Here is a 26,716-nt window from a genome sequence, read left to right as displayed (position 1 = left end):
GCCTCTGTGGGGGAGAGACCCAGCTACCGGGCTCTTCTGGTGGGCAGATGAAGGCAATGAGCCTGAGAAGGTGTTGAAGGGTTTTCAGGAGGGAAAAAGGGAAGAGGGGAGAGGGGAAATCCCGGCAGGAGAAGAAATCTAGTTCCTCTAGTTCTTAATTCCTTTGTGGTTGCCAAAAATTTTGTAGGAGTAAAAACAAATACTCCTAGTACTGAAAAATATATAGGAATTTTCAAAATAAATAAGAAGAGAAAGAAAAGGAAAAAAAGGTTCTTTAGTCGAGTGAGCAGAGCAAAGAGAGCCAGAGACTCGCACCTGCAGCCCTTTGCCAAAAGCACAAGCTCTGAAAAAGAGCCCCAAAGTGTGACTCAGCCAAATCTATCTCCCAAGCATCCTTAAGTAAAATGAGGACCAAACGTAAAGGGATAATGCAGCACAGCTGTGGCAAGTTCTCCACCTGCACAGGTGCCTTGGCTGGTGTGCCTGGGAGGCCCGAGGATAAGAGCTCGCGGACCTTTCGGGAAGAGGGACAAGGCGCGCAGGGGTCCAGCGGCCACCTCCGTCTGGATTTAGGCAAACTTCTGGAATGGATGGGGTGGTCGCCCACGTTCCTGAAGCTGCTTACCCGGGCTCTGGCTGGGAATACAAAGACGGGGCACTCCCTGCCTCCGGGAGGGAAAGGACATGCAGCCACCGAGGACGTCCTAAATCTGAACTCGTGCGCAGAGAGAAGGCACCAGAAATAGGGACCTCCAGGAGGTGGGATTTGAGCCGGGAGATGGAGGTGAGGAGGGACGCAGTCCAGAGAAGATGCCCCAGGCGGGAGCCATCTTGTGGGAGACCCCCAGAGGGAGCCCTGGAGAAGCACAACGCCTCCTGCTCAGCGGCTGGGCTGCGGCTCAGCTTCGCAGGGAGCTGCCATGATGCCCTACCGCAGATAGGCTCTAACACGGGGGAGGCCTCAGGGTCCTACGACAGGCCAACGGGCACTTCCGGTGAGGGCAGGTAGGCTGTGGCACTGCCCAACATGCGCCCATCTTTAAACTGTGGCCGCGGGCCAGGACTGGAGAAAGGACGCGAGCAGGAAACAGGTGCCAGCCAAAGGCGTTGGCTCCCACTTTTAGGGGGGTGTCCTGCAGTTCCAGTGAGACCCCGTCCGTGAGGCCCTTCACTTGGCATCCATCCCCTTTCTCTGCGTGTGTGCGTGTACCCGGGATACGTGCATCTACGTAGCTCCCATGTACGTGCACGCACACGCGCAGAGCAAGCCGGCGTGCAGCCCCATATCTGCCTGGTTCTAGAGAAGGGAATCTCGGCGCTCTGAATTTTCGTTTCGGCACTGAAGCACGTTCCTGGGAGGAGCCCGGAGGCTTTTCGTGGCGCTCTTGGCCTCCTCCTGGCCGTCTCTCGCCAGGTCTGGAGACCTGTCGGAGGGGACTCGCCGGCTCGGCACAGACTGGCCCCTGCCTGACGGCTGACCAAGTGGAAGGAACGAGGGCGGGAGAACACCGCGCCGGGGGGAGCTTCCCCACGGTCCGGCCAGACGGGCCAAAGGCCCAGCCTCAAGCCGGGCTCAGTCCGGAGGCCTCCGAGGACGAGCGGAAGGCCGCGGAGCACAGGATCGCAGCACGAGGGGTGGCCGGGTGACGGCACCCAGGAACTCGGGGAAAAGCCAAAGTTGAACTCGCTTTATTGGCATCGGATGAAAGACGTGGACAGCGTGGCCCGGCCCCGCCCCAACTCTGCGGAGAAGCGACAGAAACACGCCTTGTCCGTCCAACATGGGGACGACGGGCCCCGCCGGCCTCACACTGCACCGGTCAGCTGGCTGCAGCGGGACATGGCGGCATCCGCGGTCCTGACGAGCTCCTGGAACGTTTTCTGCTCAGACACGGTCGCGGGCCGGACAGACACACACCTGAAGAGCTTCCTGTCCGGGTCGTAGGTCCCCACACACCTGTGCACCCTCCCTCGAATGAGTCTGGGCAGTTCTCGGTCCTGTGGACAAAGCGGCGTCTCGGGCCCTTCTCCCACCCACTGTGGGACCATTTCCCACACGATCGCGGGCTTAGAACCACAGAGGCATCGGGCGCGGCCCCATGTTTCACCGCGGGCCCACAGAGGCCCAAAGATGAAGGGGCCAGCCCGGGGCCACCCTGGGACTAAGGCAGGATCGGAACTCAGGTCTCCCTGCCTCTCAGCCCGGCCCTCTCCGTGACACCAGCTTGGACCAGGATGGGGGATATGGGCGGAAGTCCTGACCAACTGGTCACGTGAGCAGCCTCTGGAGAGGAGACGGACCAGGGCTGGGCCCTGTTTGACGGTGCTGGAAGGGCGGTCACAGGAGGGCTCGGACACGGGGGCTACTCCCTGTGGGACGCCCCGGGGCCTCAGTTCCCCTCTGCCAAAGGCCCCGAAGGCCCCCTGTGGCTTGTCATTTCTCGTCCCAGTTTTGTTTGGCCCCGAAGGCTGCGCTTGACGCGAGCTCGGCGCTCGCCTGCCCCCCTTCCGCGCCAGGCCGGAGCAACCCGGGGTGGAGGTTCCGTCCAGCTCCGCCTCGGGCCTTGCCGTCAGCAGAAGAGGCGCGCCGGCCGCCATACTCACGGTTTCGTAGAACACGCAGGGCACGGCGCTCCTTCCGTCCCTCAGCAGGAAGCTCTTGGCCCCCTGCGCCCCCGGCGTCACGGCGGAGTCCAGGACGGCTGCCCGGGGGAAAGAAAGCCTCGTGACCGTGAGAGGCGGCTGCGCCAGCCGGAGCTCCGGGGGCCCTGGGCCGGCAAAGGTGGCATAGCCGGGGCTGCTTCTCCCTCGACTGCCACCCCTCGAGGGGAGACCCCGGAGATCCATGGCGGCGGCGAGCCCAGAAGCCTCCTCACGGCGCCTCTCAGGAGCCTTTGTCAGCCTCAGCGTGTTGGTGAAAAGAGGAGCCCCGAGATTTCCCAGAGGCCGAGGGTGGGCAGAGCGGGCCCCGGACGCTCCCTCCCGCCCTGGGGCTTTCTGGGCCTGCCCCATCCCGGCTCGTGAGTGCAGGCGGCTTAACCAGGACCCCGCGTGGGGCCACAGCAGCTTGGGGGCTCCAACTGACGAGCTCCCCACCTCCCCGGGTCCCCAAAGGTTATTTTTTGTGGTTCATTGTTTCGGCGTGTCCCGTTCCTCTTGGGGAAAAAGAAATGGAGACAAACGGGGTTAAGGGACTTGCCCAGGGTCACACGGCTGGTCTTCCTGACCCCTGCCCTTGCCACCCTTGCCAGATTGGACGTGACCTCAGGGGGGCGGTGAGGTCAGAGCGGCACAGTCCGAATTCTGGCAAAACTTGTGGCGGGAGCTTGGGGCGGACGGGCCGGGCTGGGCCTGGAGAGACGAGGCCCAGCCCGGATCGGCTCAGCTCTGGGGCGGAACCGAGGCCACAGACGCCCCTGGAAACCGCCTGCCTGGACTCTGCCCGACCTCCAAGGGCGGCGGGAGGGCCCCAAGGGGGGAGCCTCCGTCTACAGCGAGGGCGCAGACTCCCAACCCGCTGCTTGGGGGCACGTGGCTGGGGCTTCGGGGTCTGCCCGGCCCCCCATTTCCGCCTCACACCCACCTAGCACTTCAAAGAGCAGCGGGCAGCGGGCGGCGAGCTCCCTCCAGCGCTTCATGCTTTCGATCCCTGCGGGGACGATTCTAAGGGACGGGCCATCCTGGAGCTTTGCCGGGCACTTCGCCGGCCCTTCCTGACGGGGCAGAAAAGGGCATTTTCTCCTCCTGTAACAGAAGGGGCTGGGACTCGCCCCTCGCCCGCCCCAGCCCGGACACGTCTCGGGCTCGCTGTCCAGCGGTCCCAGCCGCAGGCTGAGGTCAGAGAGCTGGGGCAGGGGATCCCTCCCGGGCCCACTATGAGAAGCCACCAATGACAGGCCGAGACAGCCGCTCTCCGGCCCCCACGCCGGTCACCGTCTGCGCCAGTGGCCTGTGGATTCTGAGCCGGGAATGGATGGAGGGCCGGCTCGGGCTCATGAGAAAGGCCCAGCCTAGAACTTACCCGGGTCACTTTTCCCTGTGCGTCGCGGCCGCCAAGCGCCTTTGTCTTGAGCTGGTTTTGACAGGGGGTCCGCGGTGAGCCGCTGCTGCCCCCTGGCCCTTGGGCACCTGCCCCTCGGGATGGGCCCGGGGCTCCGCCCGCTGCGGCCATGCCGGGCTGCCTCCGCTTCGGGTTCATCTCCCAACTCCTGGGACCCGGACTCGGACCGGCGTCCCAGGCCTCGGGACCGTCTTCCTGGAAACTGTTAACAGCCGAGCAGGACAAGATTGAATTTGCGGTCTGAGAGCAGGCCGAGTGGGGCGCCTCGGGGCGGGCCGGGGCGGGAACGCTGCCGCGCAGCCCCACACGACGCCTTTCCTTTCCCGGATGGGCGCTCCCTGAGCCGGGCGCCGATGGAGAAGGGGCTGCCCGGGGCGGGCACGAGCCTGGGGCCCCGAGGGGCAGCGACAAGCACAGCAGCCTGCCTCGGGCTACTTCTGCCGTGACAGTAAACCAGGGGATCGGGAGGTCCCGGGCTGGAGCTGACCGCAGGACGCTCTCTGGTGTACAAGATCCCCGAGCGGACGGCAGACGGGAAGCTACTCACCGCGTTGCTCCCTCTACTGGCCTCCCCCTCGAGCTCCCTCCCGGTCAGACCCTGGAGTGGCGGGAAGGAGCCGCCTCTTCCCAAACTCTCCCCCATTTCCCCGTGGTCTGGGGGGCGGGTCCTGGACGCCTCCCGGGGCGTCACCTGCCACAGCACCTCCTGATGGCATCAGCCCACCCCGAGTCCGCCATCTTTCATCTTCATCGACCCCGCAAACGTGTCTAGGGGTCCCCAGTCAGCCCTCCCTCCAACACCCCTTGACTGCTTTAAAGCCAGGCAGCACGCAGGCCCGGCCTGCCCTTCCTTGTCCTGTCGCCCTCCTCGCCCCCAGGCTCCATCAGCGGCCTCCCCACGCCCCCCACCATCTTCCCACGCCCCTGTGCTATGCCCAGCGTAGACCCTTGGTCTTGGCGCCCCGATTTCTACTGTGCTCAGGGTCTTCCTCAGTCAGGAGGAGCTTCGTGCTGTCTCGGGCCGGCCTGGCGCCGCGGAGGGGCCTCGTCTCCCCGAGCGCTGGCCTTGGACTCTTCCCCTTTCAGAGCCAAGCTCCCGAGGAGTCAAAGTGCAGTGCGGAGGGGCCGCCTCGTGTCCCCCGTGTTCCTGGGGCCCCGAGAATGTCACTGATGCGCTGTTGTACGGGTGAGCCCTCTGCCCAGCTCAGCACTGCTTCTGCATCTCCCTAGCCCACTGGGCCTCGCCGCCCACTCACTCCTCCATCACTGGAGGGCCCAAAGGCCTCTTGTCGGCCATCCTCTTCCCCTGGAGCCTGCAGGCCGCCTGCACAACGCGGGGGGCTCCCTTGGCCTCTCAGAGCTTGTTCTCTAGGCCGACCCCTTCATAATTTCCTGGTCTGGGTCCCTACCCTCGTCCTCCCACTATGGCTGAGCTTGGCTTCTTCTCATCTCTCCTCGGCTCCTTTGGGCTCCATTCTTATCCCTACCTAGGTGGAGGGCCTCCCAGCTCTACCTACCGAGCCCCCCTTTTCCTGCGCTCCTATCTGGCCTCGCCACCCTGCTGGCCCACTCAATCTGCCCATCCAGGGCTGCCCTTATTCTCTCTCTGAGCCTTCTCTTCCAAACCTCCCAGCTTCTCTGCTCCTGCAAGGTACCAAGCCCAGAGACCTCCCTCTTGGACCCTCAGCCTCCCACACCTGGCCAAGGCTGCCTCCATGGCATCCTCCAGCTCCTGGTTCCTGCTCCCCCGGCCTGGGCCCTCTCGGCCCTTCATCTCCCCCGGCCGGGCCCTCTTGGCCCTCCGGCTGCTCCCCCGGCCCGGGCCCTCTCGGCCCTTCATCTCCCCCGGCCGGGCCCTCTCGGCCCTTCATCTCCCCCGGCCGGGCCCTCTCGGCCCTTCATCTCCCCCGGCCGGGCCCTCTCGGCCCTTCATCTCCCCCGGCCCGGGCCCTCTCGGCCCTTCATCTCCCCCGGCCGGACCCTCTCGGCCCTTCATCTCCCCCGGCCGGGCCCTCTCGGCCCTTCATCTCCCCCGGCCGGACCCTCTCGGCCCTTCATCTCCCCCGGCCCGGGCTCCTCCTTCCACCCCTGGTTCCCTACCTTCTAGACTCTCTCGTCTCTAAGCCATTCTCCACAAGGCTGCGATGGGTGCTGCTAACTGGCAGACGTGATCAGGCACTCCCCTCCTCTCGGACCTTCAGTACTCCCTACCAGCCTGCAGGACTTCCCGAAGAACCTCTCCCACTAGCTGTCGGGCCAGCCTTCACTCATGCCGCTAGCTGTCCCCTGGCTGCACCGCACCACCCCTTCCTCCCCACCCCCTTCTCTCCAGAGCCCTTCCTGACTACAGCTCCTGGCGAGGGCACAGAGCCTGGCACAGAGCAGGCTGAAAACGGCAGTGCACAGCCCATCCCCAGCTCACCTCCAGCTACTCCAGGGACGCCCTCTGGCCACGTCTCGTGGGTTTGCCTGATGCCCCTCCCCTTGCTTTAGGTGATGCTCAGCGGGCAGCTGTTGCCTTTCAAAGAAAGTTGATACTGAGCAGTGAGGAGTAGCGCTTTGGCTACAAACTGGGCCGGGAGTAGCTCCTCCCACGTACCTGGCATTCAGCATTTTCTTCCAGGGGGGCACCTCGGGCTTTGTCATCTCCCAGACGAAATCTGAAGGCAGACAGAGACAGAGGGCAGCATGGACGGGAGACGGTGTCCCCTTAAAACCCAAAGCCTAGTCTTGGGGAGCCCAGGAGAAAGCGAAGCCTCGGGCTCCCGGAGGGGCTTCCTTGATCTTATGAAAGAGGAGAAGTGGCTGACGGTGAAGAAAAACTGAGCAAGAAATAGTCCAACCTAGACAACAACATGTTAGCAAAAAAGGCAAAGTTAGGGGCTCGATGGACTCCCCAGCAACCCAAAGACCCCAAAGTCCTGTATTAAAAACAATCAGGAGCAGCTGGGTGGCTCAGTGGATGGAGAGCCAGACCCAGAGAAGGGAGGCCTCAGACACTTCCCAGCTGTGTGACCCTGGGCAAGTCCCTTGACCCCCATGGCCTCGCCCTCACCGCTCTTCTGCCTTGGAACTAATACACAGCAGTGATTCCAAGACGGAAGGTCGGGGGTTATTTAATAAAAGATGCAATCAATGACGCCCAGGATACGACATTGGGTCACCTGATTTGTAAGAACAAGGATTTTTCAAATGGGGGGGGGGGTGACAGTGAACAGCTGCAAGTCCCCGAAATCTGAAAGGGAGGTTCCTCCCCTCCTCCAAGGGTCTGTGGATGACCAAAGCACCATGGAAACAGCGTCCACCTGACCAGTACGAGGCTCCTTGAGGCGCAGCACTGTGAGAAAACCCCTCGCCCATCTGTGGGCTGGCCTGGACTCCTGCTCAGCATCACGAGGCCCCTGGATGAGGGTCTCCGAGCAGCAGGTGGAGGTGGTCCAGCTCCCCAGCCGCACGAATTCAAGGTTCAAATGACATGACCGAGTTTTGTTTCTCAGTTCCCAGAATGGAAGCACATTTTCTCACTCGCCGGGGCCCTCCCTGAAGAGGAAGGAGCCCCTGTGGGGCCCTCCGGTCCCCCCTTAGTGGAGCCCCCCAACTCTTGCCTCTTTTGCTTCCTAGTCCAAGGCCAGTTGCCTCCGTCAGGGAGGGACCGAGCAAGAAAGAGGACGTTGTGGGGAGGCTTCAGTGGGGGCTGTCTGCCGGCCCCGGGCACAAAGGATGCCTGCCATGGAGTCCGAGAGGAGAGGCGCCAGCGGCGAATGGGCCGGAATTCTGCAGACTGTCCCCAGGGACGTGGGTGCATGGAGTACAGGTCGTGGAGACTGCGGAGCTGCCCGGGTGCCGCTCTCTTACCAGGAGGAACAGACAGGCCAGAGCTGGGAGCAGGAAGGGGCTGGCCTGGGCACAACAGCTCCAGGCTTCTCTGGGAAGCGCCAGCCTATTTCCTAATGGCAGCGTATTCTTGCATTGACCCCTTGGCTGGGATTGGCAGACTGCCAGGCGCCAAAGAAACAGAATGCTGGGCCGGCCATAAGGAGAGCCCTGGAGAGGCCTGGCAGCAGCCTACGGTCGGGGCAGACTCCACCCCTGTGGCGTGAGCAACCCCAACAAAGAGCTGCCCAACTGCAGAAGGCCGTGAGCTGGGCAGGTGGCAAGGCATCGCTAGCAGCAGGACGGCCTGGCTCTCCTGGCCCCAGCAGGGCTTCTAAAGGAAACCCCCTCATGCCAGCACAGGCCGGAGGGGAGAGGATGCCCAGAAAGTGCCGCGGGGCCACCCAAACGGCCTGGCCGCGCCACTGCTGGCACGCGCCAGCCTGGTTGCCCCCCTCTCACGAGTACTCCACGACCGCCGACCATCGTCCCGCCTCCTTGCCTCGCCTCGCCTCGCCTCGGCACGCCAGCCTGCCATCCTTCACTGTCGCCCAGGTCTTTGGATTCCACCTGAGCGCCTCCTCCCGCTGTCTCCCAGAGACCTTCGCCTTCCCGGCCTCGGCGTGCCTGCCTGCCGCTCGGCCCCGGACAAGCTGGCTTCCAATTTCACCACTGGGATGAAAGTGCTGCCAGAACCCCGGCTGGGTTGTCTCTCGCCTCCCCTCCCAGCTCTCTCTTGAGGCCTTTGCTCAGGTTCCCCGACACCCCTAACTGAGCCCCCTGGACAAAGCCTGAGGGGACCCCTGAGGCATCAAGCTGGCCCAGGCCACTTCACAGTCTAATGGGGAAGGAGAGCCAATGAGACAACACTCTCTAGAGCGCTCCGGGTACCCAAGTTTGCACCATGCTGGGCTCACTCTTGCCGTTGCCTGCTGCTTCAAGCTCTCAATATACTGGCGCGGCCCAGCGGCCTTGGGTTTGAATCTTGGCCCGGTTAATGCCCGTGTTTCTCCTCAGGGGGGTCAGCTACCTCTCCTGGGCCTCGGCTGCCTCACCGTGAGAAGCTTAGAGCATCTCTAAGGTCACCTACAGCTCTGGGTGCTAAACTACTGGCACGATAAGCCCTGGCTTAAGCAGTACCGAAATTCAGAGAAAAAACGAGCCCTCGCTCTCCTGACCACGGTGTAAACGTCCCGGGGTTCCCGGGGCAGAGGGGAGAAAGAAGGCTAGCTCCCAGACCTGAAGGAAATGTCTGATTAGGGCCAACAGGGCAAAGTGCCGGGGTACCCCCGGAAGCAAGACGGCTCGGACAGACTCCTGATCCGGAACTGGAACGGTAAGAAAGAAGCGAGGATCTCGGCGTCTGGGGCGTGGAAAGGGGAAAAGAAAAGTCAGCTGGACAAGGTCTGTCTGTGAGTGACGACGCCCCGAAATCGCACCTTGTACGAGAGGGGGTCCTGGTCCTCGCCCCCCCCCCCCGCCCATCTTACCTGCTGGCAGTGGGGGGAAATCCTGAGTCTCCGCTGCAGCTCCCGGGCTGGACGTGAAGGGCTGCCGGACTCTTTTCTTCTGATTGAACAGAGGGACGGGCAAAGAGCCTACAGTGACCAGTGAACAGGACGTCCGTCAGCGAAGCGCCCGTTTTCCTACAGTTAAGGGTCAAGATCGCCCTTCTGAAAAGTCCTCGGTGGGCTCGTCTTCCTTTCGGGGAATTTAGCTCTTCTTCGGGCAGGACTCCAACCCCTCCTGACCTCCCCTCCCAAGCCCACAATAAGGGCCTCACCTTTCTGGTGCTCTGAGAGGAACCTACTACGCGCCAGGCCCTGGGCCAATGCTGGGGAGGGAGAGGAAAGCAAACACAAAGCCTGCTTCCAGAGGCCAGGCCAAGGGAGCCCAGGATAAGCTTCTGCTAGAGGGAGTGGGGAAGCCTGGAGGCAGAGATGAGGAGGAGGCCTGCAGGAGGCCCAGAGCGGCTTGGGTAAGAGACAGCCGGGAGGCCATTGTCACTGGACAGCGGCTGGGAGGCTGGAAAATGGGGGGGTGCTCGGCTGGGAAGGCTTCCAACCCAAACAGGATTTCCTGTGTGATCCTGAAGGCAGCAGGGAGCCCTGGAGTTTAGAGGGGGCAGGGCGATGTACCCAGGCCTGAGCTTTAGGAACCCCCCCCCTTGAATTTGGGGGCTAGATTGGAGGGGGGAGAGCCTTGGGGCAGGCAGGACCCCCCACCCGCCAGCAGCCACAGCCATTGTCCAGGTGGAGGTAACGAGGCCCCACATCAGATACAGGGCTGAGAGCTGAGGAAGTCAGAGAACCCCTAAGTTTCAGGTCTGGAGGCCTGGGGAGTGGGGGGTGGCCTCCACAGTCAGGGGAAAAGCAGTTAGGGGGAGGGCTGGGAATGAAGATGTCTATGGGCCATCCAGTGGCAGAGGGCTGGATCAGTGGAGCTGAGGATTGTCCGGTGGTTGTGGGGCCCCAACTCTGAGCTCATGAGCTCCCCAAGAGAATCCCAAAGCTAGGCCCACCCAAAGGATCCTGAAAGAGACCAGAGAGCTAGGGCCTCTCCCCTCCCATGGGCTCCTCCACAAACGTCCCCAAGGTGGGGATGGAGGGGCAAAGGCCTGGTGGCTGGAGATTCTGGCTTGGTCACCTGGGACTCGAGCCAATGGCGGGGAAGAGGAGGTTGGGGGGGCAGGGGCTCCCACCCCCCACTCTCCCCGGGGCCCCTCTGTAGCCTCCTTGGACAAGGGGCAGGCAAAGGGGAGGATTCCGCGGGGCAGACCGACACGGGCCCCAGGGGTTTTGGGGCCGGCCTTCATTCCTCTTCAGAAGCCAGGCAAACCCCGGGACGGCCACGGGGCAGCGGGTGCCTAATCGATGCTGGCTTGGCTATTAAGCGAGGTCACGGATCGCCCACAACGTCGGGCCTCGCTGGGGAGGAGCCGCCAGGACCGGGCACTCGGAACACTGGGGGTCCTGGAACCCGAAGGTCGGAGGAAGCTCGGGCCACAGCCCTCCGGCACTCATCAGACTCAGCTCCCCACACCTGGGACCCCAGAGGGGGCGGGTCTCAGAGGCCGCCCGGAACGCACGCGCAGAAGCCATCCCCATGCAGCCCTCCCGGGGCGCACAAGCACAAACCGCGCCCCTTCCAAGGTCGCCCAGAGCGCACGCGCAAAAGCGGGCCCAGAGGCCGTCTTTACCCGCCTCCCAGGAAAACAGAAGCAGAAACTCCCACCCCCACCCAGTGCTCCCGGGGCGCATGCGTAGAGGCCAGCTAGGGTTGGTCCAGGGGCGGGACCTCGAGGCTTCGGGCCTGAGGTGGGGACAAGGCGGGGTAAGGCGGGGTAAGGCGGGGTGAGGCGGGGACGAGGCGGGGACGAGGCGGGGACGAGGCGGAGCGGCACAGGGCGCCATACCTGAAGTCAGGCGGCCCGAACCGCCCCCCGGCTCGTTCCTCTTCATGGCTGCGGCGCTGCCCTCTGCCACCCTCTACGTCCGACTCCGTCCGACCCACAGACTGACAGGCGGAAGTAACTGGGCGAAGGCAAGCTGCCACTGCACCTGCGCAGGGCCTGAGCGCCCCGCCTCCCGCCGGCTCCCACCTCTGAGGCCCCGCCCGTATTCTTCGGTCCCGCCCCCTCCCTGCTCATGTGAAGGTGGAGCCTGCGCTCCAGGAGCCTCCAGTGGCAAGAGGGTGATGATAAGGTATCCCAAGGTAACTAGAAGCAGAAGAGGGCGCCACCACCCCGCAGACCAGGGAAGGCCTCCTGGAAAGAAGTCAGAGAGTAGGAAGGCGGCACACCAGGCACTGGGCACAGCCTGGGCAAAGGCCCAGAAGCAGGAGATGGAATACTGGTTTGGCCCCCCTCAGGGACAGTGCTGGAAGGGAAAGTGGGTGAAATCTCCAGTGAGGGCCCTGGTGGTCCCAGAGATGGCCTGGATGGCCAGCGTGATGCCTGGGCTCTTATGGAATGTGGGACCTCACAAAGTGACTCTCCTAAAGCCCAGCCCCTCCTGTCACCCCCTCTCGGTTCGCTCGGAGCCTTCCGGAGCCGTTCCCATTTCCTCTGGGCATCCCCTCTTCTGCCTTCCCTCCCGACTCCCCTGGACTCCATGGTGCCCCCCAAGTCCTGCCTTCTCCGGGAAGCCTTCCCTCATTCCCGTGCCCAGACTTTGCTCCAGCTCTGGGCCTGGGCTGGCTCCGGCCCCTTCCGGCCTGCCCGCGGTCGGGGGGGGGGGGGGGGGGGGGCCGGCCCTGGGCCAGGAACTCCCAGAAAGCACTGGCGAAGGGCTCCGCTCCCAGCCGGCCCCAGCCCGGAGGCACCCAGAAGGGAGAGGAGGCAGGATTCCTCCCCCCACCCCCAAGCTCCGACAAACGGGTGCCCGCCCTGGGGAGTCCGGGAGCTCGGAGACCCCTCCACCCCCCGGGAAGCCGGACCTTTGACCCAGGCTCCCCCCGGGCCCCTGGATCCAAGCCCCGTCTTGCCAAAAGAAACCAGAATTCAGAGGCCTGGCATCCGTCCAGCACCCGCTGGGTGCCGGGCACGGTGCCAGGCCCCCGGGGGTACAACGTGAGCTTCCGGGCAGGACAAGATGGGGAAGCCAGGGAGGTCCGGGGGTGTCCTTGGGGGGGTGGCCACTAAATGGAGGATGGGCTGGGGGAGGGGAGAATCCTCAGCACAGAGCGGGGCACTGAGGGGGGGCTGCTGCCTCCCACCTCTGCGGGGAAGGCCAGGAGGCTTCCCTCCTCTGTAAAGGGGGGCAGGCGCAGCCCTTGCCCCCAGCTGAGGTGCACAGGAGGACCTCCCGAAGGAGCCCATCCGTGACCCAGACTGAGAGACTGATGGCTGTGGGGCCCTGTGCTCCACCGTGCCTCAGTTTACCCCTCTGTAAAATGGGGACCGTGCCGGCCATCCTTCAGGAGCCCTAGTGAGGCCTGAATGAGGAAGAAGGGAGCGGTGGAACACGCGGGCATCTAAAAGCGTTCTCTCTTGCTGGACTCTCCAGAGTCTGAAGCCTTGGGTTCGAGTCTCTTCCTGTGCCTGGAAGGGGTGCCTGAGGGGCGCGCGCGGGACCAGGAGGGCCTTCAGGAGGGGCCTCGCCCAAAGTGGGGCGGCCACAGACTCGCGGGCGCTCCCCTTGGCGGGGGGCCGAGCCGGCCGGCCCCGTGACAGCCTCGTGTCGGGGCTCGTGGTGGGCTGAGGGGGGGGTGCCCCATCGGGCTCTCTGTGACCCTTGTTCTCGCTGTGAATAGAAGGCTTGTGAGGCGCCAGCCCAGCCCCCCCCCAGCCCAGCTGCTACCCTCCCAGGGAGTCTGGCCGGGCCAGCCGACGCCTCCCGCTCCAAATATGGTCAGAAGGGAGGAGGGAGGGCCGGCGGGCACTTTGGCCGGACGTCACCGGAATCTTCTCTGGCCCGCAGAGCCGGCCGCCCAGCGACCCGGAATGGCCGCCCCTCGGGGGGCCCGGACGCCCCTGACCAGGGTGGCCATCTTCGGGGGCACCCACGGCAACGAGCTGTCCGGAGTGCTTCTGGCGCGGCACTGGCAGGAGGACGGCGCCGAGGTGCAGAGGCCGGGGCTCCGGGTGACGCCCTTCATCTCGAACCCGCGCGCCGTGCACAGGGGCGTCCGCTACGTCGACCGCGACCTGAACCGCGTCTTCGACCCCGCGCACCTGGGGTAAGGCGAGCCGGGGCAGAGCACCGTCCTCCTCCCCGCACACGGGCGCCCGTGCCAGGCCTCGCTGCCAGCCTCGGCTGTGCCCGGGGGGGGCTACTTGGGCTGGGCAGCCCCTCAGGGGCTCCCCTTGGCCCCGCCTTTGAGGTTGTGGAGGGGGGGGCAAAGACCCCGTCCTGCCAGCCATGCCTGGAGGGGCCAGGAAAAGGGCACAGCTGGGCTTCGAACCCAGGACCGGAGACTCAGAGGCCCGGGCTCTGCGCACACAAACAAATGCCTGCTCGAGCCTCCTTGTCGGGGGAGACCCAGGGCTCCCCGAGAGCACGGCGGCAGGAGGAGCGGCGGAGGGCCAGACAAGCCGGCCACCCTGGGGCTGTGGCCTCCGTCAGACCCCCAGCCAGAGGAGAGCCGCTGGGCCAGCACCCTGCCTCCTCGAGCCCTCCCTCAGTGGAGCCGCCAGGAGGCCCAGCCTTTCCCTTTTGTCCAGGAATGGCTTCCTTGGCCTGCATTTCAAAGAGATTCTTGAGGAGCCCCTCTAGCAAATAAGCCTCCACCTCCTCCAGGAAGCCCTCCCTGATCCCCTCCCTACCCCACCGAATGTCTGTATCTCAGACTGGGTTTTTGCAGCCTCCCTTGAGGAGCGTGAGAGAGGCAGCCCCAGATGGAGGCTAAGCAGCCTCCTGCCTTTGTCCCCCCCCCCGCCCCCCCGGGGCCAGGAGAGGGCCTGGCAAACAGAAGGAGCTTAATAAATGCTTGCTGAGTGGAGGCAGATCGGGCAGCAGGTTGGGCAGTGGATGGGAGGAGTCAGAACATTGGGACGCCCCAGAGGGCCGAAGCAGGAGAGGCGGAATTCACACCCAGGACTGCTGGCTCCAGGCTCAGCCCTCCAGCTTGCTTCTGCCGTGCCTCCCTGCCAGTCCTCCTTCTGCCCATAGCCCACCTCCTGGCCTTCTCCCCTGGGCGCCCCTTTCTGCTCTCAGCCCCCGAGATGTCCCGTCGTCCCTGGGGGGCGAGAGCCAGGAGAGCAGGGACCCCCACTCTCCCCTCCTTCCCCTTTTGGGGCACACGCAAGACCCAGGTTCTCCCTCCAGTCAGTCCTCGCCTTCCTCTCCACTGCCGCGTCCTGTGCCTCTTCAAGCCCTCCTCCCCCGGCCTCTGGGTCTCCCTGCCTCCTCTCTGGACCCGCAGAGAGCCGCGAAGACACCCCCATTCGGCACTGTGGCTGGTGCCTTCCTCACGGGACCAGAGCATCGGCTGGGCCTCCGACCCCGCTCCCCCCCCCCCCCCCGGGCGCCCCGGCACGGCACGTGACGCTCCTCCCAGCAGTATGCCGCGACCTCCGGACTCGGGACAGAAATGCCTGCAGCTCCGCACCCTGAGCCTTGGCTGGGCGGGGGAAGGGAAGGGAGCCTGGGAAGGAGAAGCCTCTGCAGGGCCTGTGGCGCTCGGCGTCCGTCTGTCTGTCTGTCTGTCTGTCTGTCTGTCTGTGTGTGTGGCGCTCGGCGTCCGTCTGTCTGTCTGTCTGTCTGTCTGTCTGTGTGTGTGTGTGCCTCTGTCTCTCTCTGCGTCTCTCTGTCTCCGTCCCTCTCTCTCCCCCTCCCCCCTTTGGGCCTTAGAAATGTGTCCGCCTGCTCTTGCTAGAATTTAACTATTTACTTCATCTCCTAAACCGCCGATTGTGAGTGAGGCGGCCTTGGGACGCCCCTAAGAGAAGGCAGTAGGGAGCTGGGGAGCTTCTAGGAAAGGGGAGAGACGGGTTTAAAAGGGTGGCCCTTTGCCTCAGCACACTCCGGTGGGGGCTCGGAGCTATGGAAGCTGTTGAGGGCGGTTTCCAGATTCCCCGGAGGCAGAGGGAAAACTTCCTTATTGCCAGGTTCCTGCTGTCCTGGCCTGGGCTAGGCCCGACTGGATGGGAGGAGCGGGCTCCGGGGCTAGGCCCTGGGGTTAGGTGACGTGCCCAGGGTCACGGAGCTGGGGAGTGCCCTGTCTCCTGGCCGGAGCAGCCCAGAGCCAGCCGCGCGTTCCTGGTCCTCCACCACATTAGGGGTTTGTTTGCGAGGAAGTCCGCTCCGAGGGGGAGAAAGCAGGACCCAAAGGCCGAAATGGTTCAGCCCAGCAAAAAGTTGGCTGCGCCCCAGAGAAAGGAGAGCCCTGCGTGCCTCTGCGGCCAGCTAGGCGTGGGCTCTCCGGCCCTCCTCGGACTCGGCCGGACCCTGGCCCGCTGGGAGGCATCCAGGGCCAGACGCCGGGGATGACGAAGGGTTTCTGAGCCAAGGCCGCCCCCTCTGGGCTGGGGGCGAGATCCGGGGCGGGGGCCTGGCCCAGGCCCTTCTCCATTGGCCAGACACCCTACAAGCGAGGCCCGTCCCCGGTGGGTCCCAAGACCTGGAGGACTGAATGAGTGAAGGAAGGAATGCTGACTGCGAATGCAAGGCCCAGCTTTGGCGTAAATAGCTCCGCCCACTGAGCCAGCCAGCCAGCCCTCCCATCTGGGCGCCCGCCGTGGGTGCTGAGCACGGGGAGGAGGCTGAAGAGGGCCCTCGGGACGCCTCCCCTCCAGCCGGGGGCCCCAGATGGGGAGCGCAGGGCTCGGGCACGCTGAGAAGCGTTCATGGGGCTTGCGGGGCTCCTCGTGGCCCTCGCTGGGGTTTTCTGGGCATCGACCCCTTCTCTGGCTCGCTTTACAGATGAGAACCCGAAGCAGACGGGGGTTAGTCGGCGTGGGGGGCTGGAGCCTGTCTCGGGGGGCCTTCAACGCCCTGGGAAAGAGCAGGCCCGTGCGGGGGCAGGGAAAGGCCGCTCCCGTGTGTCCTCCCTGTCCCAGGGGTCCGCCACGCTGAGGGCCCTTCGCCCTCGGACCCCGGCTCACTCCGGGTGCCGCCGTCTCGGCGCCTGGAGCCTGAGCTCTCGGGCCCTGGGGGAGGGCACTAGGCCGAGTCGGGCCTGAGGCCTCTTCTCTCTCTGTCCGCTCACAGCCCGGAGCCCCCCGAGGACCAGCCTTACGAGGTGGAGCAGGCCCGGGAGATCCATCGCCTGTTCGGCGCCTACGATGTGATCCTCGACCTGCACAACACCACCTCCAACATGGGCTGCACCCTCATCCTGGAGAGCTCCCGCGACGACGTGCTCATCCAGATGTTCCGTTACATCCAGGTACCTCCGGGGCGGCCCGCGCCTCCGTTCAGGGGCTGATCGGGAAGCGTCCCCTGCTTGCAGCAATCAGCGCCACATGGCTTGGGGGGCCCGGCATGCCCCAGCCTCTGTGCACGGGCTGCTTGTCACCCCTCGCTTTGGTCCCTGGGAGTCGGGCCGAGGGAAACAGAACAGGTGACCCAGGGCCCCTGGAGGGCTCTTGTGCTGGTGGGGGAGCCCCTCACCCAGGCTTGGGGCTCCCTGCGCCCAGTGTCCTTGGATGCTGATGGTCCCAGGGATACTGGGCAGGCATCCCCCCACTGTAATAGATGATATTCTGGGGTGTATTTTTGATGGATACTAGATAGCTAATGGATCAGACAGTTATCTTCTTTTGCCTACTCTCCTCCCTCTCCACCTCCCTTTGTACCTCCCTCTTCAGAGCCTTTCAGCCTCCCCTCCCCCCTTCTTCAGCACTCAGTGAGCTGTGAGGTTTCAATGAAATAGTTCTTGATCTTCTTTGTCAAGCAAGGGGTTTATTTGGGGAAGACGGGACAAGGGTGGAGCATAAGGTAAGAGGGGCAGGAAATCCCTATTCTATACAATGAGTGTTAGGTTGGAGGAGATGGAGAGAAATGGCAATTCAGTCACTACCCTGAAACAGAGCCAGTCAGAGAGAGATATGTGGACTCTTGTCCTTCTTCTTCTGCCTTCCAATCAGCCGGGCCACCTCCAACTGGATTATCTCGAGTCCAAGAGATAAACTAGCTTCTTCCTTCACCTCAGCCAGAAGCCCAAAGCCCTTAAATTCAGTCAAGAGCACATTGGCTCTTGCCCCCAGCTGTTTCCCACTCACATTCCAAATGGAATCTTCATTTGACTGACAGCTGATCAATCTCCAGCTTCTTGTCTTGCTGCATGCCTTGCAAATTCTCTCCTCCACACCACTCCTGACATGCACACAGCCTGGCTTTGATCACGGGGGCTCCTCCATTGGTATGCCAGACCCAGCAGGGCACCGAGCAGGAGGACCCACGTCATTGGGCTGCCGGGGCTGCCGGCCCCAGGATGCATTTCTAGGGGGTGGCAGCCTCCCAGGAGGAGGCGGCCAGCCCTATGCGGGAAGCCTGCTTCTTCCCGAGGCTCAGGGTCCATCAGAGTCTGAGGGGAGATGGTGTGACCTTTGGCAACTTCCTTCCCTTCCCCAGTCTTCAGGGAACTCCTCATCTGTGAAATGGGTGTGATGACGAGGCTGGTGGAAATGGATTCTTAACCCATCCTCTTATTAGGACGGGGCGACTGTTCAGTTCAGTGATGCGTTTAAAGCCCCCTGTGTGACCTATTGTGGCTCTTGGTTCAACACGGACCCTCTCTAAGGCAGCTCATCACAGCAAGGAGCAGTTAATAAGCCCGACAGGGAGGACACGATGCTTGCCAGGGATGGAGACAGAACTCGGCTTGGACTATGGGGAGCTCAAGAGATGCCGGGACCTGCCACAGCCTTGGTTCCACCACAAACGTGATCTTCCACGGCTGGAAGCCCCTGAACCCAGGAGAGGTGGTGGGCAGAGCAACGGTGCCAGGAGACAACTGTGGGGGAAACCCTCTGGAAGACAAGGTGGCATTTAACATGGCCCCTGGAGAGGGGTGATGGCGGCTGGCCAGGGCTGGAGGGTCTCTAACAAGAGCTGGGAAGGACAGGCTTTCTTGGCATCTCACAGAGATGAAGAGGGGGAGGCAGGAAAAGGCCCTGGGCTGAGAGTTGGGGATATCCAGAGAGGAATAAGCCCGTCCTGGCCATTTCCCTGCTGTGCTGCTGGGCAAATCACTTCCTCAGCTGTGAAACAGGAAGATGAGCTTAGCGCGGTGTCTGGCACATAGCAGGTAATAAATGAAGGGTCACTTCCTTCTCCATGAGAGTGGGGGAAGCCTGCATGGGCAGGAGGAGGGAGAAGAGTTACCCTACCTCCTTCCAGGGGGAGCAGAAGCCTGAGAAGATGCTGCATAATACATTCACAGGAAGCACCGTGGAAGATCCAAGGCCAGAAGGCCTCGAGTATAAAATTCAATGTCCCCAGATGCCCATATATGGGGTCCCCAAGCCCAAGAGCCTCCCCTCCAAGAGGCCGATTTGCCCCCATGGGCTTCACTGCCCTTTGGCCGGGGGGTGGGGGTGGATTTCCAAGGTCTGGCCAAGGTGGAAGTGAAGACATGGGCCAGTGGGGGAATCTGTTTTGCTGGACAGATGAGACATGTTTGAAAGGTCTGCCCTTTCCTATGGAGAAGGGGTGGGTGAGAGCGAGAGAAAATGCATTTTTACACATTGAAAAAAGTATTTTTAAGACAGGTCTGATTGTGTGAGGAAATCCAGGAAGCAAAGGGGAGGGTCACAGGGGAGAACGTGACTGGCGACAGTCAGGAGAAGCAGAAATAATATCATCGTTAGGGCTATGCTAGCGACCCCCTGGACAGAAGGAAGATATGGATGTGGAGGAGGCAGCAGTAGGGAATCTCAGTTACCCAGACGCCGCCTAGAACCCTGTGCCAAAAGCTGAGCAGCTGGCAACTCCTTGGCTGGATCTTCGCTTTACCCCTCCCCCAAAGGCAGAGGGATAGCTTTTCTGGGTCCCATTGGCCGGTCCAGAGAGAAGACTTGTGGGGAGGGAAGGATGGACCCTTCTTCCTGGAGTTCAAAGTGATGCAGAAGGCAGAAGGCGGGGAGAGCCAGGAAGCCTGATGTGTACCGTGACATTTCAGAGAGTAGATTGCAGAGGATCTTGCAGGGGAAAGTCAGCCCAGGAGGGACGGAAGTTCTGAGGAGAGGGACGGGGGAGACTATCTAAGGAGAGCCTTGTGGATGCACAGGATGCTCTCTCCAGCCAACCGGCGGGGCAAGGAGATTTGTCCACAAGGCAAAAGCGGGGCAGAAGTGAAGGATGCTTGTAAAAGGGGAGTGTGTGCACGCGTGTGTGTCAGGAGTCCTGTGAAAATGGCGGCAGCCAGCACCAGCCAGCCTTGGCGAGGAGACCAACAGGGGGCTCAGAGAGCTCTGGGGACGATTCCTCAGGGTGGATGGGAGGGCAGCCATGAAAGTGGCACAGGGCAGCTCAGCTCTGCACGGGCTCACACGTAACCACAAACGAGGGTGGAGCCTCCATTTATGCTTCCACAAGCCTTCGTGGGCCCTGGAGAAGCACAGACAGGAAGAGCAGCTGCTGCCCTCTACGAGTTTCCTTTCTCCTGGGCAAAGGGACGTCCTGACTTTCCTGAGAGAGACGTGGCCAAGCGGCAGGCCAGGGAACGGCCAGTGATGGCCGGGCACTCCGGGAAAGGAGGCCGAGGCGCGGCCCCAGCAAGCCCCCTTCACAGGCCGGCCCAGGCCGGGCCGCTCCTCCTTCGGACACCCGGCTCACACCCCGGGGAGCTCTGGAGGGAGCTCACCCGGATCGTCTGGGAGCCCGGAGCAGAAATGCGTGCGGGGCCAGCAGGAAGAGCCGGGGGGGCTCTAGGAGAGCCCAGGGATCTCTGCCTGCTCCTGGGCTTGGCAGATGTGGGGGCCAGGGCCGGGCCGGGGTGCTGGTGGCTGGAATCGGGGGCTGAATCCGTCAGGGGAATCTGGAAGAGAGAAATGGCAGCCCTGGCGCTCGGGTGCACAAGATGAGCTCCGGGCGAGTCCTCGGGGTGCCCTGGGGACGAAGAAGGCTCTTCTGGGAGAAGCAGAGAGATCCGCGGGGGGGCAGGCAGGGAGGGGGCGGCCCCCGAGATCCCACCGCTGGCGGATGGCTGAAGGGGCACAGTTTGCCTGGGTGCTGGGAGCAGGGGTGGAGAGGGGGGCGGGCGAAGGGGGTGCCATGCCTCCGGGCATTCTGGGGCAGCGGCCCGGGAGACCTTCTTGTTCAGGTCTCGCTTGGCCCAGCTGGCCGCCTGGCCTTCTTTCAGCTCGGAGAGCAGAGTGTGGTTGGGAAGGGCCGGGGATCGGGAGCCCCTGCTCTGGGCGGGGCGTTCTGGAGATGCCCACAAGGACGGAGGGCCCCGGGCGGGGGGGGGGGACAGGGAAGCGAGGGGCCCGGGGGGGGGGGGTGGGACAGGGAAGCGAGGGGCCCGGGGGGGGGTGGAGAGGGAAGCGAGGGGCCCGGGGGGGGGTGGAGAGGGAAGCGAGGGGCCCGGGGGGGTGGAGAGGGAAGCGAGGGGCCCGGGGGGGGGCGGGACAGGGAAGCGAGGGGCCCGGGGTGAGAGGGGCCTGGAAAGACCTCCGGAGGACGTGGGGCCCCGGCTCAGCCGGCGAGGCGCGGGAGACTCACCCCGAAGCGAAGAGTGGGGCTGCCGGGGCCCTCACAGGGAGCCATGAGCCCCGGCCCCGGTGCATCCCGGCCGCCCTCCTCCGCCTCTTGCAGAGCTCCGTGGCCCCCACGCCCTGCTCCGTGTACCTCATCGAGCACCCGTCTCTGAAGTACGCCACCGCGCGCTCCATCGCCAAGCACCCCGTGGGTAAGTGGCCTGGGGCAGGCCAGGCCCTTCGCTGGCTGCCCGCTGCCTGGCTCCCCCTTCGAGGCCGCCCATGGCGGGGAACCCTTCCCTGTTGACCGTCTCAGCCACAGCGAGGGGGGCTCCAGAGTCCCTGGAAGGGCCCCCAGGCTGCTGTCCTGTGGGCACACTCAGTTCTCCTGGGGAGATGGCGGGGGGGGGATGGGCATGGTCCGCGCTGGCAGAAGCTTTGCCGAGGCTTCCCCTCCCCCACTTATGTGGCCCCCCTTCCCCTGGCCACGCCCCCGGGGTCTGGTAGAGGAGTCGGTCCCAGGAGCTACAGGATTGCTTGGCACGAAGCACGTTGGCACTGGCTCCTCTGCCCGCCCCCCCTCCCGCTCCCTGTACCTATTCCTGAGTCCAGGCTCAGTTCTGCCCCTCCATCACACCCGCCCCTCGTGGCTCTGATGAGAGAGGGAGGGAGGGAGGTCAGGGGAGGAGAGCCAGGGCTTGTGGGGAGGGGCCCAGGGGGGCCAGGCCAGGCCGGTCCTGTGGCCTCGCTTACACCCGCCATGGGGTCATCAGGCTCCGCCCATCTTGCTCCCTGGGGGTCAGGGGGGGCACCGAGTCACGGCCCGTCTGCCTCCTCTGCGCAGGCATTGAGGTGGGCCCCCAGCCCCAGGGCGTTCTCAGAGCCGACATCCTCCAGCAGATGAGAAGCGTGGTCAAGCACGCCCTTGATTTCATCCAGTATTTCAACGAGGGTGAGTCCGCCCCAGAGGGGCCGCACTGGCGCAGCCTGCACGCGTGTCCAGGGGACGAAAGGAGACGGCGGGGCGGGACGTGGGCGCTCGCTTGGCCCACAAGCTGTGGGCGCCTGGAGCCCGTCGCCTCTCCCGGGGGCGACTGGCGCTTTTGTTTGTCAGGGGAGCCCGTCTGTGCCAGGCTGGATGCCCTCGTTCATGTGGGCAGCCACCGCGATCGTTCTGTAGCAGCCAACCTCCGAGCTCCTGAGGAGCGGAAGGGGCCAAGCAGAGGCTGGCCCAGGGTCCCGGGGGCGCTGGGGGAGGTGGTGGAGCCAAGGGGCTCCGGCCTCCCAGGAGCTCGGGGGTACATCCGGCGCTTGAGAATGCACGGCTCCCCATCTGGCTTAGTGTGGTGGGAATCTGGGCTGGATTCTCAGCTCGGTGGGGCCTCAGCTTCCTTGCCCGGAAATGAGAGACTGTGTGTGCATGTGCGTGTCCGCATGCGTGCATATGTGCGTGTGTGCATGTGAGTGTGTACATATGTGCGTGTGTGTACATGTGCATGTGAGTAGTGTGCGTGTGTGTGTACATGTGCTGTGTGAGTATGTGTGTGCATTTGTGTGTGCGTGTGTGTGAGAGCATGTGCGTTGTGAGTGTATGAGTGTGTGCATGTGTGTACATGTGCGTGTGAGTATGTGTGTGCGTGTGTGTGAGCGTGTGCATGAGTGTGAGTGCCCGTGTACATGTGTGTATGTGTGTGCATGTGCGTGCGTGAGTATGAGTGTGTGCATGCGTGTGTGAGCGTGTGTGTGAGCATGTGAGTGTGAGTGCCCGTGTACATGTGTGTATGTGTGTGTGCATGTGCGTGTGTGAGTATGAGTGTGTGCATGTGTGTGTGAGCATGTGCATGTGTGAGTATGAGTGTGTGCGTTTGTGAGTATGAGTGCGTGCATGCGTGTGTGAGCGTGTGCATGTGTGAGTATGAGTGTGTGCGTTTGTGAGTATGAGTGTGTGCATGCGTGTGTGAGCGTGTGCATGTGTGAGTATGAGGGTGTGCGTGTGTGTACATGTGCGTGTGCGTGCATGTGTGTCGGGCGCACATGTGTGACCACCTCTCAGAGTGGCCCAGGTCCCAGGGGACGCCAGGTGGAAGGAGCCCGCAGTGTTCCCCAGAGCCTCTGGGCTCGGCCCCCAAAGGCGCAGGCTGGGAGTCAGCCTGAAGACGGGCCTCAAGAGCCACTTGGGCACAGAGCGCTGAAGAGCCCTGGAGACGGAGTCTGAAAACAGCAGGCCGGGGAGGCTCTCCGATGAGCGATGGAGCAGACGGGTGCGAGCAGAGCCGTCCGCGAGAGCTGCGGCCTCACGTGCCCACAGGGCCGTGGCTGGGGAGGAGGCCGCAGAGGACTAGCCTGGATCTGCTGCCTCCACCGCAGCCTGGTCAGCCACAGGAGGAGCCGCCGAAGGCCACGAGTGCCACAAGCAAAGGCTCCTCCGGTTTGGCCGCGGGGTCGAGAGCTGGCAGCGAAGTCTCGCCTTGCGAGGGGAGGAAGTCCTCAGAACGGGGCTGGGAAATCGGGGCAGCGACTTTAGGGCAAAGTCCGGCGATGGGGGAAACCGGGAGAAAGCGGAGGGCGTTGTTGACCACAAAGCCACGGCCCTGGCCAACGGGGCACAGCTGGAGAACGGCCGCCCTCCGGACATTAGGCAGCCAGTGAGCCAGCGCTGACGAAGCGCCTACTGTGTGCCGGGCACTCTGCTGAGCTGCCCTGGGGGAGGTCAGAGCCAGGGACTGACTCTTGGTGCAGACGAGCTCCGGCCCAGAGGGAGGGATTGGAGAGGACCGGCCTCAGAGGGCATGAGGGGAAAGGCTTCCCGTAGAGGAGGGGTCTGGGCTGGCCACAAGGCAGGAACGAGGAGAGGTCCAGAGGAAGCGCCGGTGATGGAGTGCTTGGTGTAGTCGGGGGCGACAACAGGAGAGTCGGAGGGGCCCGTCTGGGGCGGGAAGGGCTTCGGACACAGGCAGAGGCCTTTCTCTGGGCCTGGAGGGGACGGGGGCACGCCGGGGTTTGTCGGATGCACCCCGGGAACATTGTCTGGAGAGCCGAGTGCGAGTGGCCCGGAGCGGGGAGATGCTCCAGGGGGAGGATTCGCCAGCAAAGCCAGCTTCACTTGCATAGAGTTCATCGTGAAAGGGGGGTCGGAGGCAGAGTGTGGGGGCCTGGAGGAGGCAGAGGAACAGAGCCGCTCACAGGAGGGCACTGGTGACCCTCAGACCCTTCCCAAACTGAGGTTCCTTATGGGGAAGGGAGCGTCCCTGAGCCCGAGGAGGGGACGAGAGCAGAATCGCAAAGACGCCGCCCAGCCCAGATGAGTCCGAGCGAGCGTGTTCAGCTGACCTGAGTGGAGGCAGCAGACACGACCTCAGACGGGGCAGCGAAGAAAACGGACAAAAAGCTAAAGGAGAAAACGCCGTCTGGACCGAACGGCCTCCCACCCGCTGCCACGACCACTTCGGCGCTTCCCCCGTGGGCCTCAGGGCTCCCAGTAAAAGCTCACTGAATAACAGAGGAGCGAGAGCAGACCCGAGTCAGAGACCTCAGTGCACCCCCCCTTCGGAGCCAGAAAATGTGAACACAAAGATAAAATGAGAAAAAAGTCAAGTAATAGGATACGGCTTTGATTGGCTCCCGGTGATTAATAAATGGGAAGAGGAGGGAATATACATACTCTCTATTGGGTCGAGCACCTTTGCAAGAATTTCCCACTTCCGCAAGAAAACCCCATCAATAGAGCCCGAAATGTCAAGCACGTTCTTTAGTGACCACAACAGATAAAAGTTCTCATGGAGAAAGGACTTTGGAAGAAAGGGTTCAAGCTGAATGGAGGCTAAAGATACTGAGGGGCCAAAGAGAGAGGAAGAGGAGAGGCTAAGCGGAGGCCGTGTGGTGTGGCTCGAGAGGGCAGGAGCCCGAGAAACAACAAGAGGCTGCTGGGGTGCCGGCCAGAGGTGGTCATCGGTGACGAGCGGGTTTGAGGAGATGTCGGGCTCTGAAGCCGGATCCCAGGCGGCGGAGGAACAGGGGACTCGGAAGAAGGGCCTGGGAAGCCCTTTGGGGCAGTGAGGAAGGCCTGGGTGACTTGGGCCGGGCTGACCTGTCGGGGGGAATCCTGGTTTCCTCCCTGGTGAAATGGAGACGATGAACTAACCGGGGACTAAGCTTCCCTCCAGGCTTCCATCTCAAAGGTGCCATTGGCTCCTAGAGTCACCCGTGCCAGTCAGGGGGACCTTTCCTCAGTGTCCAGGGCAGCGCTCCTGGCAGAGCTCCTGGGACGGGCCTCGGTCCGCCGTGCGGCCCTGGGGTACCCCGGAGGTGGATGGGGGAGTCAGATGTGTGGAGCTGGGAGGCTGGCGCCCCCCGGGGGCCTCGTTGGGCCCTTCTCGCTGCCCGCTTCTTCCTGAGGGGTCTTTTTCCGTGTGTCCTGTTTATTTCCAGGAAGAGAATTCCCTGCCTGCTCCCTGGAGGCTTACCAGGTCACTGGGAAAGTCGACTACCCTCGCAAGGCCAACGGGGAGATCGCCGCCGTGATCCACCCCAGCCTGCAGGTAGGGCTTGCCGCGCTGTCCAGCCTGGCTCTGGGTTCTGGAGCCGCAGGGGGCCACGGGAGGAGGCCCAGCTTCTTCAGAGCCCCCCTTGGGCCTGGGGGCCTCAGCGATGTCCCTGCACTGCTTCCACGTCTCCTGACGGCCACTCGTGGGGGTCCCGTTGCCCCCTTCCCGTGTCCCAGACCTCGCCCGTCCTCCGCCCCCACTGTACAGATGAGGCCCCCTTCAGGAGGAGGTGACCACCCCCAAAGAGCCCCCGCTGGAAATCCTCGCACTCCCTCCCCGAGGAGGCTGGGCCTGCGTCTGCGCTTCTGACCCCGGTGCCAGGCCAGGTGGCGCCTCTCCTTCTGGGGGATCCCCAGGGGACAAGGGGCGGTGCCTCCCGGCCTCACTCCCTCCTCGCCTGCCCCCCTTTCCGGCAGGACCGCGACTGGCAGCCCCTGAAGCCCGGCGAGCCCGCCTTCCTCACGCTGGACGGCACGACCATCCCCTTTGATGGCGACGGCCCGGTGTACCCCGTGTTTGTGAACGAGGCGGCCTACTATGAGAAAGGGGAGGCCTTCGCCAAGACGCGCAAGGTGACGCTGACGGCTCGCCGCCTGGACGCCGCCGGGGCCCCCAGGGAGGCGCCCCCACAGACCAGGTTCCCGGGGGACGTCTGACCCCCCTTGGGGGCCCTGCACGGGGGGAACCAATAAAGTGTCGCCTCCTTCCTGGGCTGCTTCCTTGGACTCCAGGAAGGCCTCTCCGGAGCCCGGGGGGGCCGGGGGGGGCCAAGAGAATGGGCCAAACTAAGGAGCTGGTGGCTAGTGGGGGCCTGATGGGGAGGGGCTACTGGAGAGGAGGGGTGAAAGGGGCGGAGCTTGAGATGGGGGGGGCCAGGCCCAGCAGACTTCCTGGACCGGAGGGCCCAGGGGAGGAGAGGAGGCCAGGAGGCAGCTGGGCAGCCTCAGAGAGAGCCGGGGCCAGTGCTTGCTCTGAGCCTCCCCAAGGCGTCCCACGAGGCCCGAAGGGAGCATCCATCAGGGCCTGCGTCTGTGCTCCCTGCCAGGTGTAGACACCCCCCCACCCCGCCCCGGGCTGGCAAGGAAGGAGGCGAATGGGAGGTCAAAATAAATATTTATTGTGGCCCCCCCAGGGCCTCCCCCTTCTCCGGCCTCC

The 26,716-nt window shown here is 63.7% G+C and overlaps 3 protein-coding genes across 10 annotated transcripts in view; 1 reads left to right on the top strand and 2 right to left on the bottom strand.

The window, feature by feature from the left end:
- Nucleotides 1-1,673: 1,673 nt before the first annotated feature.
- SPATA22 (spermatogenesis associated 22) lies at nt 1,674-11,481 on the bottom strand. Of its 7 annotated transcripts, none has more exons than XM_016427325.2 (9): nt 11,349-11,481; nt 9,424-10,975; nt 9,173-9,296; nt 6,660-6,903; nt 6,483-6,578; nt 4,022-4,262; nt 3,584-3,713; nt 2,605-2,702; nt 1,674-1,998 (listed from the first exon to the last, which is right to left on the bottom strand). In XM_016427325.2, exons 4-9 carry the CDS (start codon nt 6,704-6,706, stop codon nt 1,807-1,809), a joined length of 804 nt encoding a protein of 267 aa, XP_016282811.2. In that variant the 5' UTR covers nt 6,707-6,903; nt 9,173-9,296; nt 9,424-10,975; nt 11,349-11,481; the 3' UTR covers nt 1,674-1,806. The 7 variants fall into 7 exon arrangements, with proteins under 7 accessions (XP_016282811.2, XP_016282812.2, XP_056663640.1 ...); XM_016427326.2 differs by having other exon boundaries at nt 6,660-6,720; XM_056807662.1 differs by having other exon boundaries at nt 6,660-9,296; nt 9,424-9,579; nt 9,717-10,975.
- Nucleotides 11,482-11,509: 28 nt separating this feature from the next.
- Nucleotides 11,510-26,267, top strand: ASPA (aspartoacylase). 2 transcript variants are annotated; one of them, XM_056807661.1, is made up of 7 exons: nt 11,510-11,647; nt 13,354-13,612; nt 16,585-16,762; nt 21,136-21,229; nt 21,862-21,969; nt 25,446-25,555; nt 25,978-26,267. In XM_056807661.1, the coding sequence occupies exons 2-7, from the start codon at nt 13,377-13,379 to the stop codon at nt 26,215-26,217; spliced, it is 966 nt and encodes a 321-aa protein (XP_056663639.1). In that variant the 5' UTR covers nt 11,510-11,647; nt 13,354-13,376; the 3' UTR covers nt 26,218-26,267. The 2 variants fall into 2 exon arrangements, with proteins under 2 accessions (XP_056663639.1, XP_056663638.1); XM_056807660.1 differs by lacking the exon at nt 11,510-11,647 and having other exon boundaries at nt 12,218-13,612.
- Nucleotides 26,268-26,657: 390 nt separating this feature from the next.
- The window catches only part of TRPV3 (transient receptor potential cation channel subfamily V member 3), a 25,889-nt gene continuing 25,830 nt past the window's right edge, over nt 26,658-26,716 (bottom strand). The window contains exon 17 of the mRNA XM_056807659.1: nt 26,658-26,716. This exon is cut by the window's right edge and continues 701 nt beyond it. The gene's annotated coding sequence lies outside the window, so the exon portion shown is untranslated.

The sequence above is a fragment of the Monodelphis domestica genome, chromosome 8 (genome assembly GCF_027887165.1).
Source record: "Monodelphis domestica isolate mMonDom1 chromosome 8, mMonDom1.pri, whole genome shotgun sequence".
Taxonomy (NCBI): Eukaryota; Metazoa; Chordata; class Mammalia; order Didelphimorphia; family Didelphidae; genus Monodelphis; species Monodelphis domestica.
This window is presented reverse-complemented; position numbering and strand designations above follow the sequence as displayed.

Bases quoted from the DNA above. Each gene is read 5' to 3' on its own strand.
- SPATA22 (XM_007506456.3), bottom strand. From the start codon at position 11,394: ATGAAGAGGAACGAGCCGGGGGGCGGTTCGGGCCGCCTGACTTCAG. The intron at 6,721-9,423 runs GTAAGATGGGCG...GTCTGCCTTCAG, and splicing joins TTTCCCCCCACTGCCAGCAG to ATTTCGTCTGGGAGATGACA. The intron at 1,999-2,604 runs GTGAGTATGGCG...CTTTGTCCACAG, and splicing joins CCTGCGTGTTCTACGAAACC to GACCGAGAACTGCCCAGACT.
- ASPA (XM_056807660.1), top strand. From the start codon at position 13,281: ATGGTCAGAAGGGAGGAGGGAGGGCCGGCGGGCACTTTGGCCGGACGT. The intron at 16,763-21,135 runs GTACCTCCGGGG...CGCCTCTTGCAG, and splicing joins AGATGTTCCGTTACATCCAG to AGCTCCGTGGCCCCCACGCC. The intron at 21,970-25,445 runs GTGAGTCCGCCC...GTTTATTTCCAG, and splicing joins CATCCAGTATTTCAACGAGG to GAAGAGAATTCCCTGCCTGC.